The 17565-nt window shown below is 36.3% G+C and overlaps 1 protein-coding gene across 1 annotated transcript in view; it reads right to left on the bottom strand.

Annotated features, from left to right (window-relative positions):
* Nucleotides 1-1339: 1339 nt before the first annotated feature.
* TMED5 (transmembrane p24 trafficking protein 5) overlaps nt 1340-17565 on the bottom strand; it is a 28660-nt gene continuing 12434 nt past the window's right edge. The window contains 3 exon segments of the mRNA NM_001132754.1: nt 1340-4360; nt 5772-5955; nt 9640-9737. Coding sequence (NP_001126226.1) covers nt 4142-4360; nt 5772-5955; nt 9640-9737 — 501 coding nt within the window. The 3' untranslated portion in view covers nt 1340-4141.

The following is a 17565-nucleotide window of genomic DNA, read 5'->3' as shown; positions in this document are numbered from 1 at the left end:
TAGTTTTATAAGAAACTGCCAAGAATATTTTCCACAGTGGCTCTACTATTTCATACCTCACCAGCAATGTATGAGTCGTCCACTTATCCAATTTATCTTGCATCCTAGCAAAATAATTCTAAAATTTATCATTTGGAACTGTCTTTTCTTTCTGCAATGGTATTATGTGTCCTTTTAGAATTGAAATCAAGGGTAGAAAGGTTAGATTTAGTCCAGCCTCCCATTTGATATTAGCCGTAGTAACAATCCCCTTGACAACATTTGATTATTATTGCCACTTAACACTTCCAGTATTGGGGAGTAGTATCTTTCTTTCTGAGGGAGTTTATATCAGTTTGGGTAACAGATTCTCATTGTTCATTTTACTGCTTTCCTATTTCTTCCTCATCTTCTATAAAAGGCACAATAATAAATCTAAGCTTGTTAAAACAGAAACAAAAACAACACAAGTACTAAAACAAGGGTTTTTGTTTGTAAAACTGTCAATTAGGATTTTAATTCATGGTCAGTGAAGACCTCCAGGATTTTCCCTGCCCTGCATTTTCTTGCCTTTTGCTTTCAGATGCAGGGATCCAGAGTCCATCTCCATGTGCCCTGTCTTATATAACATCATCCTAGCTCTAGATTCTTTAATCGGTGTCCTTTCCCCAGACGTACATTAGGTGTATGGCTCCAGGTTATGACAACAGCCTTCCAGAAGCCTTAGACACCTGAAAGTGATAGCAGTGCAGAAGCAGAAAGGTGCCTAAGGATTTCTACCAGCTTGTGGTAGAAGAGTGGCTTGTCTGGATGGTTTGAGGGAAATGACCAAATAATAACCTACCTACACCAAGCATTATACTTTCCTATATGCTAACAAGTTTTAAGATGTTATTTAAAATATTTCTGAAAATGAAATAGTCTGGAGTTTTGATTTCACAAGATCACTTAGCAAATGATCCAAGGATAACTGACAGGATTCTATATTGTGTTGGTTGAAATTTAAGAATCCTGAGCCATATTCCAGACCTAAATAATCAATTTCTGGGGTGAGGTGGAGCAGGTAAGTTCCCTGGGTGCTTATTTAGCATACCAAACTTTAAGAACTGATTATCTTTCCTTTCATATATTTTGAGCAAAAACTGTACCTTTTAGGAACAATGCATGTTTAGGCAACAGGTGAATAAGTACATATAGAAATAGAACTCCAATGCAAAGTAGAGTGATGTACAATAAGAGGTGTAGAGAGCTATGGGGTTTCGAAACAGGAGGAGAGAGCACATTATTAACTAAGATTCAGATGAACGAAGGCTTTCAGGAGTAGACAGCATTTACAAATGACTGGCAGGTAATTTTCTTCGATAATTTTTATTATATACAGATCAGTACTCACAAAACATTGCTTATTTAAGATGGCTGTTTACAAGTATAAAGCAGTTTGAGCAACACTGATTGTGCATTATTGTACTTCAGATGAAAAATCCTTACATGCTGAATCAATGTCTTTTAAAATTTCAGATGAAGAATTTTCATTTGAGGAGACATACAATTGTAAATGCTCAGTTTTTGTCAATTTTAAGACACCATTATGTTTAAGAAGGATTAATTTTACCATAAAATTACAAACACCCTCCATGTCTTGACATTCACATGAAAGAACAGCACAACATTAATCATCCAAATGCATATCAGAGCAAACTCTAGGCCTTAGTGTGAGGTGAACACGGTTGCTACATTATGGAAATCGGTTGGGCCTTAGTTAAATATTGTAGTATTTTAAAAATTTGTATATTGAAAAAGACAAAATGAGCTGTTAAGTGATAAACAGCTTACTCAATTTAGCATAACTTTAATTTAGAAATGGAATAGTGAAATTAAAAAAAGCATATGAAGCAGATAAACAGTATGTCTTTAGAAATATTAAAGATTTTTACTCTGTTTACAAATTTTGCTTTTTTGGTTATGCCTCTTAAATATCTGTCTTTTTACTTTGTCTATAAAAATAATTGTCCTTATATTCCTAAATTCTTTTCCAAATAAAGCAATTATCGTTTTTATATGGTAAGAAGTTACTGAATCATAGGTTTAAGATCAGTGGCACAAATCATCTGTGTAGAAGATTCTGTAACAAATTCATTGTTAGGTGAGGAGTCAGAGAGCACAGTAACAGCCATACAGGAGAGGTAGAATCTTAATCACAGTTTTACAGAAAAGGTGCAGTAGTTTCTATCTGTACCCTGCTTTATTAGTTATGGTACTGTAAATTTGCTTCTCATTACAAATTTAACAGAAAGCGCAAAAGGGAGGGCTATTCATAGGCAAGGATCTTATTGACCTTTGTTCTGCAAGTGTTGCAGAGGATACCCCTAGACACTTGAAGCATTTTCTTGGCCAATTAAGGTAATTGATCATATACGGCATTTACCTCATTTTTAAAAACCTTGCAAGTAGGGAAATCTAAGCTGCTCTTCTCCCAGGGGCCTAAGGAGGGAAATGTATCTCCTTTTATACTACTCTGAGTGTAAATGAAATCACTCTCTGGTTATCATTATTGCTTACCAAGAATTCCAGCATTACTAACCTGTTGAGGGGTTCTATACCCCAAATTTTAAGTTTGATTGTTTCTAACTCACAATGTAGTCATAAACAATGTTATGTTATAAGTGGGCATAACTTAAAAATTATAGTTCATTCATGATGAAGTTAAATTACTAGTACTTGAGTAAGACCCCCATAGACTTCAAAAAGCTAGATGGCAGAGACTTTGTTGTATATATGGGTTATTCACATTTAGGTGTTTAAAACTTGGGAGTCTATGTTTCTAATCCTTACTTCAACATCAGTAAATAAAGTGTTCAGAAAGGCCATTTTATAAAAGTTATAATAAAAATTTTTAATATGTACACCCAGTGCTAAACCTTACAGTAGGGCTTACATTTTATAAAATGTACCTGCTTACAAAAATAATTCAAACCAGAATTCTTGTAGAAAATAAAAACCTACAGCCAAAGTTTCTTCCAGTTAACTGGAAATTAATCTCCTTTGATTTATGTTATGAGTAGGATGTCATGATGAGCCAATCAGATTCTAGATATTTATTTATAGTTCTACTTAAGTGAATTTTATTTTGGATTAGGTTTTCTCAAGTTTTTCTAAATTCTTTCTTGTTTCTGATAATTCTTAGAACTCAGAAAAGGAGATATTTATTTATGGTAGGCCCAGATCATTTTAGCCATATTTCCTTCACAACTGCTGGCAATCATGAATTATCCAAGTCAGCAATCATGTTAAAATTAACATGATTATTAACTGTTGACAGATATTAACTTGACAGATAATATTAAAAATAAACTTATTTTACCTCACATTTAATTTTAAAATCCTACACTTTAGTTAAGGGTTAGAGAAAATGTGTCCTTATGGAGGAGGAAACTTTTAAACTATATTCTTCATTTCAAAGAGAAAACATGTCCTAATTTTAATAAGTGTAACTCTGCGTTTTTGAGAATCGTGAAAATGTCAGCTTTTGGGAATGTAAGCAAAGTACAAAGACTAGTACTTTCTGCTAATATGTTACACTGAAATATATTTGGTTATAAAAATCTCAAAAACCTAATTGTATTTCAAAGCTATTATTCTATTTACATTATAGGAGAGATGCATATGTAAATAGAGAAAAGTTGGGCTTTTGTAGTCTAAAGATTTATTCAATCCATCATTAGGTAATTCTCAGGTGATTTATAACTTAAAACTGAAAACTTCCACAGTTAATTTGTAACTGCCGCATTTACAAAAAAGTTATGAGTAAGAAAGAGAACCTGTTAAAAACAGACTGGTGTTGCAATTAGGCCCAATACTCATTTATTTAAATCACCTAAGACATTTGCAAAATTTTTCAAAGTTAGGAAACTGCAGTTATTAATATGGCTTCCTTCAGTTAAACCTATATTCTGCAAAATATTCCTGTTACACACTTAAGTACAACTGGATCAGCAGGATTACTTGCACAGAAAGTGAAGACTTAATTTTCACATTAAAATTATACCTGTTTCATACTTATATCTCAAAAGATTTTGGAGAAGACCATTAATGGTCTTGACTGTAACAGTTTATTGCATTTTTATGCCTCATTTTTCAATGTTAAGTACTCTAGTTTGGAGTTTTAAGTTCTGCTTTTCCTCTTATCTTCAAATAGACTCTTCAGCATATAAACTTGAATGGCTGACACCACCACCATGACCACTAAATTAACCATAGACCAGAAATTGACTCTATCAAAGTTGCTTTCTTGTATGTTTCGATCACGAGCTTCAAATGCTCTAAGCAGAGTTTGTATGTGCCCACTTTTGCTTAGTCTGGACTTGATGCTGTTGATGGATTCCTGGAGATAAATAAAATAATTTTATTATTAAAGAATGCTCAGAAATTTTAACTTAATTAAAAAATGAGGCTGGGTGCAGTGACTCATGCCTTGTAACCCTGGAACTTTGGGAGACTAGGGCAGGAGGACCCCTTGAGCCCGGGAGTTCAAAACTAGGCTGGACAACACAGAGAGACTCTGCCTCTACAAAAAGATGGGTATGGCAGCACCAAGTGTGGTCCCAGCTACTTGGGAGGCTGAGGTGGGGGGATCACTTGAGTCCAGGAGGTTGAGATTGCAATGAGCCATAATGGTGCCACTGCATTCCAGCCTGGGCAACAGAGCGAGTGAGACCCTGTCTCAAAAAAATTTTTTTTTCAAAATATGCTTTATGTTTTTTATCCAAACACAATTTTAAGATAGATGGCTGCACAATTCAATTAAAGGGCAGGTACTATTTATATTACATTAGAGATTCTCTGTAAGGTTATATAATAGTTCTCCTGACATATTTATATCGTTTATAAGTAGTTATTTAACAAGGGAACAAAGCTACTGTGAATTGAAAATAGGTAACATGAAATTATTCTGAGTGGCATAGCATCAGGAGTTTTACATACATTATCTCTTTCTTAGCCCTCACACAGCCAAAAGAAATGACTAAGGTTTTTTTTTTTTGTCGGGGGGATGGAGTTTGCCTAAGCACAGTCTCGGCTTACTGCAACCTGAGACTGTGCCTGGCCAAATGATCAAGTTTTTAGAGATGGGGTCTTGCTATATTGGAGTGTAGTATCTATTTATACGTGTGACCATGGTTCACTGCAGCCTCGAACTGGGTTCAAATGATCGTCCCCCTAACCTTCTGAGTAGCTGGGATTACAGGTACCTGCTACCATGCCTGGCAAATGATTTCATTTTTAAAAACCCAATTGATATAACTTTAGGTATTTACCTATTACATAATGCATGTGTTTATAATATTTCCTTCTTTGTATGTTAATCTGACCAATTTAGTATTCAGTAAAACACCCAATGTTTTAATACCACAAAATAGTTGTGAAATTAGAAACATTTTACTTTTCATGTGCCTACTGTATAATCAGAAGCATAATCTATTTATAATTTAAAAAATTCTAACTGTACATTTATAAAACAAACTTACCAAGATGCAGTCTTATTTGCACATCTGAAAAAAAGCTATTTTTATATAATAGGGTCCTGGAAGATAAGTTACTTGAAAACTATAAAAGGGCTCTATGAATATAAAGTAAAATTAAGCTGATACTTGAGGTCAAAGTATTTATGGCAAAAATAAAATATTAGAAACCGATTTTTCTGGATAATGCAGCTAAAATGCTTAGTTCAGTAACTATTACCATAGTAAAGCCTCTGGCTGTTAATAATTTTTATTTTATTAGAAGACCATACTGACCAGGATGTCTTCCAGTTTCATATCCAACATATCTGTGCCAGTAATATATTTCTTCCAATCTTCTTGTTCCTGTGCCTGTTCTCCCATATTATCCAGGATTAATTCAAAGAAAATCACCTTCTCAGAAATGGTGCTGAATGTATTGTCAAAGCAGAACATGTAATCACCAACTTCAGTCTCTACACTGTATTAAAATAAGTACATGTTTTAAGTTACCTGTACTTCTATTTGTGATGAAAAGCAACTAAAGGTAAAAATAAGAAGTAACAGGCTGAGTGTGGTGCCTCACGCCTGTAATCCCAGCATTTTGAGAGGGCAAGGCTGGTAGATCACTTTAGCTATGGAGACCAGCCTGGGTAACATGGCAAAATCCTGTCTCTACAAAAAAAAATAACAAAAATTAGCAGAGCGTTGTGGCTGGCACTTGTGTCCCAGCTACTTGGGAGGCTGAGGGGGGAGGACTGCTTGAGCCCGGAAGGTTGAGGATGCAGTGAGGCATGATCATGCCACTGCACTCCAGCCTGGGCAACAGAGCAAGATCCTTTCTCAAAAAAAAAAAAAAAAAAAAAAAAAAGAAACCGACAAAACAAAAAACAAATAACATAGTTTATAATAATTGGACAGCTTACCCATAAATGCCCTTAGTATTGAAAGATAATTTATAATTTCTTGGGAAAGAAGCAACCTGAAAATATATATGTTCAAGTACAACTGAGACATGCTTGGCATTTACTCAGTAAATTATGGTTAGTGACCTCATTTTTGGAAAAGGATAGGATTAAAAACCTGTATATATAACTCATAATAAACTTTAATATTTATACATTATTAAAAGTATTTTATCATGAGTTCAATTCATATGCAGATATGACTGCCCACCTACCCTACAATTGAGATTAATCTATATTGAGTTTTGTTTTCAAAAGCAGTGATGGATTGTCCTAAATGTCTTCTTCCAGGCCTCTTACTGATTTTGACTATTGACTGCCACTGGCTCCCTTATAGATGTTTATGTTTGATCCTAAATGCGTTTTTTGAGAATTAAATAAAACTAGTTTATATTTTATTATTTAATTCTATAAGGGTAATTCAGCCCATCATTAATTACGCTAAGTGCTGAAGAAAAAATGAATAATATCTGAATTACCAGTACCCTAGTTAAAATTAGTTTCCCATATTAGCAAAAGTTAAAAGCACAGTCAGGTGCGGTGGCTCATACCTATAATCACAGCACTTCGGGAGTCTGAGGCAGAAGGATTACTGTAGGCCAGGGGTTCGAGATTAGCCTGGGCAAAAGTGAGACCTTGTCTCTACAAAAATTAAAAAATTAGCCGAGTACACACCTGTAGTCCTAGCTACTCGGGAGGCTTGGTTGAGCCCAGTACTTTAGGCTGCAGTAAGCTATGGTCACACCATTGCACTCTGGCCTGGGCAACACAGTGAGACCTTGTCTTTAAAAAATGAAATTACATTTAAAAGAAAAAGAAAAAGCCTACTTAAGAAAAACCAGTGACATACTCAGATTTTTGCTGCTCTACAAAATTAATATAGCTAAAGATAAAAGCTTTGTTTAATGTTTAAAAAACAGATTTGTAGGCCGGGCGCGGTGGCTCATGCCTGTAATCCCAGCACTTCGGGAGGCCGAGGCAGGCAGATCACGAGGTCAGGAGATCCAGACCATCCTGGCTAACACGGTGAAACCCCATCTCTACTAAAAAGACAAAAAATTAGCCGGGCATGGTGGCGGGCGCCCGTAGTCCCAGCTACTTGGGAGGCTGAGGCAGAAGAATGGCGTGAACCCAGGAGGCGGAGCTTGCAGTGAGCCAAGATCGCGCCACTGCACTCCAGCCTGGGCAGCAGAGCCAGACCCCGTCTCAAAAAAAAAAAAAATAGATTTGTAAATCTGGTATAGTGATTAAGAGTGAGTTGGACTGCCTGAATGTATATCCTGGCTTTGCCGTTCACTAGCTGTGTAACCTTCAGCAACTTAATTGTTCTATGCCTCAGTTTCCCCATCGGTAAAATAATATTTACCTCATAGGATTGTGGTTAAGAATAAAAAAATTAGTACATGAAAAGTGCTGAGAACACTGGCCTGGCACATCAAAAGAATGCAATAAATGTGAACTATTATAAACTCAATTCTTTTCTCCCAATTATTTAATGAGAGGTAATTCTACACAAGGAAGCAGTAAGATACTTATTTTTCTAACAGTGAATTTTATTATCTCAAAAAGGGAGCAAATAACTGGGGAGAAATAAAGATTGACATAAATTTTGAACATTTTTAAAATTCTGAAACTTAAAGATGAACTACATTTTTAGTTTTTTTTTTTTTTTTTGAGATGGAGCCTCTGTCGCCAGGCTGGAGTACAGTGGCGCGATCTCGGCTCATTGCAACCTCCGCCTCCGGGGTTCAAGCAATTCTGCCTCAGCCTCCCAAGTAGCTGGGACTACAGGCGTGCGCCACCATGACCAGCTAATTTTTGTATTTTTAGTAGGGACAGGGTTTCACCATGTTGGCCAGGATGGTCTCAATCTCTTGACCTCGTGATCCACCCACCTCGGCTTCCCAAAGTGCTGGGATTATAGGCGTGAACCACTGCGCCTGGCCCATTTTTTAGTTCTTATACACCTATCAAAGAGAAAACAGTTAATTCCAAGTATATCAATATAAACTGACTTTTAAAATTACTATTTCTCTTATTTAGTAATAGCTTAAATATTTTTCTGAGCTCTGCATAGGTAAAATGCCATTTAAAATGCATTTTAGATGAGTATCTTAAAAAATTATTCGAGACACTTTTTTCCTCTTATCCATTCATAGATGTATTCAGTGTTTACTGAGTATCGATTATGTATCAGGCACTTTGGTTAACAAAGATCAATAATTTTAATAATAGCTAGTTCTTACAATAGTGTTATGTGCCAGAGATGTTCTAAGCATATGGTAGAAAGCAAGAGTTTTGGTCCATCTTGTCTCCACCCTGCATGTGTATCCCTGGAGACTTATTTGACATCTCTGAGCCTCCTTGTCTATAAAATGGGAATCTTGAGTCAAAGACTCTATCTCATAGTGGGATGGAAAGATTAATTTAGAAGCATATAACATGCCAACCCTTGTTTATAGCAAATACTAGATACTCCATATTTGCTCTTCTTCCTACAGATGCACAGTTTAAACATATAACAAAACTGACTTAAGAAAATGTTATAGTAAGATAACAGAATGGAACTGGGAAACATACCAGTGAGATATGAAAAGAGGGAAGTGAAGTGTCAGAAGAATATATGGTCTTTTGCTGAACTCTGAACTCAAAGAGTTATAACAAGTATTTTATTTTTATATAGTTCCCTATGATCAGATCTTTTACTTTCAGGCCTTCTAATTACCTAAAATGAATGAGGTCTGAGTAAAAAAAAAAATTTACTTACACACAAAGATATACTGTACTGTTGTTTTAAGAAAGAAAACTATAGACAAAAATGGCATATAGCCAGCAGCTCAAGAAACTTTAAGACACATACCTGGAACAGTAGCTTTAAGTTAAAATAGAAAGCTTGTGCTGGCCAGAAGTCAGGTTTAAAATGCCACAATAGATTGAAAGGAATACCAGGGGAATACTAATTTACTAACCAAAGCACAGAAAAAACTTAGCCTGGATCAAAGGAAAATGCTTAAACAAAAATAGAAAGGTTAATGGAAGATGTTTTTGTTTATCAGATGGCCCACTATCATGAACTGTTTTAAATCATATGGAATTATCTAATATTGATATGTAGTATCAAATATGCTAACTTTCCATGCCCTGCAGATAACCCACCGGTATTATTCAGCAATGAAACTCAACTAAAAGAGATTACTTACGTGTGAACTCCATCTGATTTTCTTTGTTCAAAAACTAAGGTTTTGCCTTCTGGAGAGGCAAGATGGAAATCAATATCTAATCCTGCTCCATCTAAAACCTGTAGAAAAGCATACATGAGAAAAACATATATTACAAATTCTGGAAATAAAAAATTATATACAGTAGATCATATGATGTAAAGATTTTCTAAGCTAGAGAGGTAACAAAGTCATCAGTGATGTCTGAGCTAGAAAAGAACCAAAAGATCATCTAGTTCAATTCCATTCATTTTTGGAACTTGTCCCTTCCTTACCCATTTCTCTCACCATCACCTAAATTTAGGCCTTATGGATATTACTGAAATAAATCTTCCTAAAATAGTGGTTTCATTCAGAATCTCTGTAGAATGGACAGAAACACAAAGGGCAGTTCAAATGCTGGGCCTTTTAGTTAAAACTTAGGCAATTGGCAGGGTGTGGTGGCTCACGCCTGTAATCCCAGCACTTTGGGAGGCCGAGGCGGGCAGATCATGAGGTCAGGAGTTCGAGACCAGCCTGACCAACATGGTGTAACCCTGTCTCTACTAAAAATACAAAAATCCCAGCTACTCAGGAGGCTGAGGTGGGAGAATCGCTTGAACCCAGGAGGTGGAGGTTGCAGTGAGCCGAGATCGTGCCACTGCACTCCAGCCTGGGCGACAGTGAGACTGGGTACCCCACCCCTCCTCCCCCCAAAAAAAAAGACTTAGGCAATTTCAGACATTGTATATAACTTTTTTGTTTCCTCTTCAATAAAAGAATAATAATTAACTGTTTCTTAGCCTGGAATTCAAGACCACCATGGTGTGGACTCCAACTGACTTCAACACATTCTTCTACTACTTCCCAGTATGAATTGTGTATTCGAAGCAGGCCGGTTCATTTACTAGCCAATGAATACAATCTGTCCATTTATAATTCCAAAATGTCCTTCTATGAAGATGATGATGATAATCATGGCAACTAACAATTATAGTTGATGCCATAAATTGTCTTAAATGCTTTATGTGGATTAATTTATTCCTTATAACAACTCTAAAAGGTAGGTCCTATTATTCTCATTTTAGTAAAAAAACAACAAAAACTGAGGCACAGAGAAGTCATTTTTCCAAAGTGACACAGCATTAATTCATCTAGGCCACATTAAAAAAAAAAATAAGTAAAAAATAAACCAAAGTGATACAGCAAATAAGTGACATGGTCAAAATTTGAACTCAGCAATCTGCCTCTAGAATAATTTTTAATAAGTATGCTGTGTTGCCTCTTATTTCTGTTCCATTCTCCTGAATAGGTACTCATCCAATTGTATTCATTCTTTAAGAGCCAGTTTAACCCATTTATGCCTTGTGTTCCATTAATGGAACACTAAGCATGTAGGAGTTATTTATATCCTACTGCTCAAGGTCATCGCCAAGGTCTCATTTTGCAATTCAAAAAATTGCAACCTCCTGCATAAATGGGTCAAGTCCTTTGAAATCTCCTCTGAATCCTCCTGTCCAGTTCTCTCACACTCTCTCTTGTATTACTACAGATTGCACACCTATCCTCTTTGTTTGGCACTTATGAGACATTCTCTGGAATCTAAGCATCTTTTTGTAGGATTCACTTAGCATAAACTTGTAGGTACCTTTATGGACACCTATGTGGCATATCCAACACAGATGATAAGATGGATGAAAATTTTGTTCACTATTATAACTCCAAGGGTACTGGTCCTAACAATGTTATTATCCATATTTTGATTTTTTGTCACAGATGCAAATATTTAATAAATACATCTTTTTATCATCCTATTCAAATTAAAGTGTCTCAGTGTTTTCCCTGTAGATCTGTCTGCAAACTTCTCTTCCTGTCTTCCTCTTTCCCTGTGTTTTCTCTTCTGTATTTATAGTGTTTGCTAAAATTTTAAAAAGAATCTATTTGGAACACTATATAGTCAGCCTTGTAACTGGAAAAAAAACAAAACAAAACAAAAAAAAACAAACCACCTAACTCAATGGCTACTCTTTTTCTTAACACTCCATTTTATTTTGCTTGGTAGCTTTAATGTGATGATATAAAAAATTACCTACTCCTGTACTTTTATTGTTCAACAGAACTGGTTTCAAATGGCTGGCTAAATATACGTAATTTTCTTCTTTAAATCCCAATGAAATGAAGAAGACATGTAACAATTAAAATCTATAGGCTGGGTGCGGTGGCTCATGCCTGTAATCCCAGCACTTTGGGAGGCTGAGGCAGGTGGTTCACTTGAGGTCAGGAGTTTGAGACCAGCCTGGCCAACATGGCAAAACCCCATCTCTACTAAAAATAAAAAAAATGAGCCAGGCATGGTGACACACGCCTGTAATCCCAGCTACTTGGGAAGCCGAGGCAGGAGAACTGCTTGAACCCAGGAGGCGGAGGTTGCAGTGAGCAGAGATCATGCCACTGTACTTTAGCCTGGGCAAAAGAATGAGTGAGAGAGACTCTATGTCAAACAAAAACAAAAAACCCACAAAGAAGAAAAATTCCTGTTTCAAAAGATGAAAATCTTTAGACAGAAAGGATCTAATAAATGTGAAGCAGGATAAATGAAAAAAGACTATAAAATATGGAGTTTTCCACAGGATTTAAAAAGTGCCATCTCCTATAAAAGAGAAGTAGCAGAAGTAGTAGAGAACTGCAAAATACAAGAATTGGGATTAGCATCAGAATTCTTACATATAACATTAGATGGAAAAAAATAATGGAGCCATGTAGTCAATGTTCCCAAGTAAAAAGATATTTACTGACATGAAAGCAAAAATAAAGCCATTTGCCAGGTGTGGTAGCATGCACTGGTAGTCCCAGCTACTTGGGAGACGGAGGTGGGAGGACCACTTGAGGCTAGGAGTTAAAGCCTGTAGTGGCTATGAAAGTGCCTGTGAATAGTCACTGCACTCAATACAGTGAAACCTGGGCAATACAGTGAAACCCCATCTCTAAAATAAAATTTTAAAATAAATAAAAGTTATTGTCAGATATCCAAGGACTCAAAACATTCTCAAAGAATTACTCAAGGATACCCTCCAAAAACAAAAAATATATATATTAAATCAGAAAACAAGCAATGTAACAAAGCTAAGAAAAGATTTCAGTAAAACAAAGTTAAAAAGCAGTTATTGGTAGTGGCTGTCAGGCTTAATGAAATTGTTAAAAATGATTTTTAAGACTATGGAAGGTTAATTAAAAAATCATAAAATATACTTTTTTTTTTTTTTTTTTTTTGAGACAGAGTCTCGCTTTGTTGCCCAGGCTGGAGTGTAGTGGCGCGATCTCAGCTCACTGTAACCTCTGGCTCTCAGGTTCAAATGATTCTCCCACCTCAGTGTCCTGAGTAGCTGGGATTACAGGCATGTGCCACCACGCCCGGCTATTTTTGTATTTTGTAGAGATGGGGTTTCACCATGTTGGCAGGCTGGTCTCGGAACTCCTGACCTCAAGTGATCTGCCCGTCTCAGCCTTCCAAAGTGCTGGGATTACAGGTGTGAGCCACTGTGCCTGGCCATGAAATACACTTTAAAAATACAAAATAAATACTAAAAATGCCACAATCTGGGCCAGGCATGGTGGCTTACTCCCGTAGTCCTAGCACTTTGGGAGGCTGAGGTGGGCGGATCACTTGAGGTGAGGGGTTCAAGACCAGCCTGGGCAACATGGTGAAACCCTGTCTCTACTAAAAAAAAAAAAATACAAAAATTAGCTGGACATGGTGATGCGTGCCTGTAATCTCAGGTACCTGGGAGGTTGAGGCAGGAGAATCGCTTGAGCCCGGGAGGCGGAGGTTGCCGTGAGCTGAAATCATGCCACTGCACTCCAGCCTGTGCCACAGAGTGAGACTCCATCTCAAAAAAAAAAAAAAAAAAAAAAGCCATAATCTGAAACAAAAATTCCAGTTGATTTCAATGGAACATGATGGGGATAATAGTAAAACTGTTAAAAGTTAGTTAAAAGGAAACATACACATTAATTTTGATGCTGACAAATGGATGCTTAAACATTAAATAGAGGGACATACAATTTGGAAATATACAGATAACCAAAAAGCCCTCCCAGTATAAAACCCCCTGGAAATACTGGATTATATTTTGAAAACAATCTTTGCAACTACATAGCAAGGGCAAAGAAAAAAAAGACATGAAAACTAGAGTGGTAAATGGAAGTTTGTGAAGGGGGTTAACTTGTCACAGTTACCTGGGAGCTTGAGATTTAATATCCCCATGAGGACAGGTCATGAAGCTTTGGGGCTGAATTATGTAAGGAGCAGGAACTAAGAACTATGCATAAAGCTAGGATCTTTGAAAGGTCATACCATCAGTAAAAGGGTTAATTTTTTTAAGAAGTCCACCAGTACACAGAGATCACAAGAAAGCTTGTCTGTCTTGGCCTCAAGTCGTATGTGAAAAAACAATATAAGCTCACCAGGTGATTCATCCATAAGCTTACACATCAAGCAAATTTGTAGTTCACAGTTTCACTACCCACGTGTTCAGAGACTCAAGCAGAGAACAATATAAAACGTAGTCCTCCATCATGGAATGCCTGGGAGGAGGAAATGCAAAACCTTTCTGGAGGGTCATATGCTCAACCTAGAGCACAGACGATTCACACAGGATATAGCCCCATTGGGCATGGGTTTGATGGGTAGCTTCTGACATGGCTCTCAATGATCCCTTGCCTTTCTGGTATTCATACACTTGTGTAATAAATACAACATGGCAAAAGTGATGGGATGTCCCTTTCATAATCAGGTTACTAAAGATTGTAACTTCTGTCTTGCTAGCTTGTCCTCTCTTGCTGGCACTTTCTCTTGCCCTCTTACTCGCTCTGATGAAGCAAAGCTTCCATGTTGTAAGATGCGTTACAGAGAGGCTCACATGGCAAGAAACAAGGAAGGCCTCTGGCCAACAGCTTTTAGGGAACAGAAGCCTAAGTCCAACAACTAGTAAGGAATTGAATCCTGTCAACAACCATGAGTGAGTCTGGATCCTTCCCAATTGAGCCTAAGTTGACTGCAGCCCTGTGAAAGATCCAGAGTAGAAGACTCAGCTAAGCAGTGACCAGATTTTCCTGACCGGCAGAAACTAAAGCTAGTAAATGTTTTAAGCCAGTAAATTTTGTGGTTGATTAGCTTTTTATCAACAGATAACTAATGGATCTACATAAGAAAGGAGAGCATCAGGAAAGGAATAAATGAAGAGAAAATAATCTTTTATTTTTCTTAATTTAAAAAATAGATCATTGTTCAAAGTAATAATAGCAACAATGTATTCAGTGATTACAACATGTGGATAAGTGAAATGAATGACAACTGTAAAGGATGGCAGAGAGGAACTGGGAATACTCAGTTATAATGTACCTGTACTACCCATGAAAGTGGACTTGGATTAATTGTAAGTGTATATTGCAAATCTAGGGCAAATTTTTTTAAATTTTAATTTGTGTGGGTAAATAGTAGGTGTACATATGTATGGGGTACATGAGATGTTTTGATATAGGCATGCAATGCATATTAACCACATCGTGTAAAATTGGGTATCCATCCCCTCAAGCATTTATCCTTTGTGTTACAAATAATCCAATTATACTCTTTTAGTTATTTTAAAATATACATTTATGCTACAACAAAAGTGCCTTACAAAGCAAAAATAATTTAAAAAGAACAATTAAGTTATGATTGACTATAGTCAACTGTTGTGTTATCAAATAGTAGGTCTTATTCATTTTTGTTCTTTTTGTACCCAATAACCATCTCCACACCTTCCCCTCCACCCCCAGCCTCCCACTACTCTTCCTAGCCTTCGGTAACCATCCTTCTACTCTCTATCTCCATAAGTTCAATTGCTTTCATTTTTAGCTCCCACAAATAAGTAAGAATGTGATATTTGTCTTTCTGTGCCTGGCTTATTTCACTTAGCATAATGACCTCCAGTTCCATCCATGTTGCAGCAAATGACAAGATCTCATTCTTCTTTATGGCTGAATAGTACTCCATTGTGTATAAGCACCACATTTTCTTTATCCATTCATCTGTTGATGGACACTTTAGGTTGCTTCCAAATTTTGGCTATTGTGAACAGTGCTTCAACAAACATGGGAGTGCAGGTATCTCTTTGACATACTGATTTTCTTTCTTTTGGGTATATAACAAGCAGTGGGATTGCTGGACTATATGGTAGCTGTATTTTTAGTTTTTTGAGGAACCTCCAAACTGTTCTCCATAGTGGTTGTACTAATTTACATTCCCACCAACAGTGTATGAGGGTTCCCTTTTCTCTACATTCTTGCCAGCATTTGTTATTACCTGTCTTTTGGATATAACCCATTTTAACTGGGGTGAGATGATCTCATTATAGCTTTGATTTGTATTTCTCTGATGATCAATGATGTTGAGCACATTTTCATATGCCTATATGCTACTTGTATGTCTTCTTTTGAGAAATGTCTATTCGAATCTTTTGCCCATTTTTAAATTAGATTAGATTTTTTTTTCCTGTATAGTTGTTCGAGTTCCTTATATATTCTGGTTATTTATCCCTTGTCAGATGGGTAGTCTGCAAATATTTTCTCCCATTCTTGGGTTGGCTCTTCCCGTTGTTAACTGTTTCCTTTGCTGAGCAGAAGCTTTTTAGCTTGATGTGATCTCATTGGTCCATTTTTGCTTTTGTTGCCTGTGCTTGTGAGGTATTACTCAAGAAATCTTTGCCCAGACCAATGTCCTGGAGAGTTCTCCTAATGTTTTCTGTTAGTAGTTTCATAGTTTGAGGTCTTAAAGTCTTTAATCCATTTTAATTTGATTTTTGTATACAGTGAGAGGTAGAGGTCTAGTTTCATTCTCCCGCATATGGATATCCAGTTTTCCCAGGACCATTTATTGAAGAGACTGTCTTTTCCTCAGTGTATGTTCTTGGCACCTATGTCAAAAATGAGTTCACTGTAAGTGTATAGGTTTGTTTCTAGGTTCTGTATTCTGTTACATTGGTCTATGTGTCTGTTTTTTTGCAAGCACCATGCCATTTTGATTACTATATCCCTGTAGTATAATTTGAAGTTAGGTCATGTGATTCCTCCAGTTTTGTTTTGTTTAGGATATTTCTGGGCTATTCTGGGTCTTCTGTGGTTCCATATACATTTTTAAATTGTTTTTTCTATTTCTGGGAAGAATGCTAAAGGTATTCTAATAGGAATTGCACTGAATCTGTAGATTGCTTTGGGTAGTATGGACATTTTAACAATATTGATTTTTCCAATCCATGAACATGGAATATCTTTCCATTTTTGGTGTCCTTTTCAATTTCTTTCATCAATGTTTTATAGTTTTCATTGTAGAGATCTTTCATTTTTTCGGCTAATTCTTAGGTATTTAATTTTACTTGTGGCTACTGTAAATGGGATTACTTTTTAAATGTCTTTTTCAGATTGTTCACTGTTGCCATATAGAAATGCTATTGATTTTTGTATGTTGATTTTATATCCTGCAACTTCACTATATTTGTTTACCAGTTCTAATAGCTTTTTTTATGGAGTCTTTAGACTTTTCCAAATATAAGATGTATCATTTGCAAAGAAGGATAATTTGACTTCTTCCTTTTCCAAATTGGATGCCCTTTGTTTCTCTTCTCTGACTGCTCTAGCTAGGACTTCCAGTACTATGTTGAATAACAGTAGTGAAAGTGTGCATCTTTGTTGTGTTCCAGATCTCAGAGGAAAGGCTATCAGTTTTTCCCATTCAGAAGATACTAGCTGTAGGTCTGTTGTCTATGGGTTTTATTATGTTGAGGTATGTTTCTTCTATACCCAGTTTTTTGAGGGTTTTTATTATGAAGAGATGCTGAATTTTATCAAATATTTTTTCAGTGTCAATTGAAATGATCATATGGTTTTTGT

This window comes from Pongo abelii, chromosome 1 (assembly GCF_028885655.2).
Source record: "Pongo abelii isolate AG06213 chromosome 1, NHGRI_mPonAbe1-v2.0_pri, whole genome shotgun sequence".
NCBI classification, from domain to species: Eukaryota; Metazoa; Chordata; class Mammalia; order Primates; family Hominidae; genus Pongo; species Pongo abelii.
The sequence above is the reverse complement of the archived record's forward strand: the minus strand, read 5'-3'. Positions and strand labels throughout refer to the sequence as shown.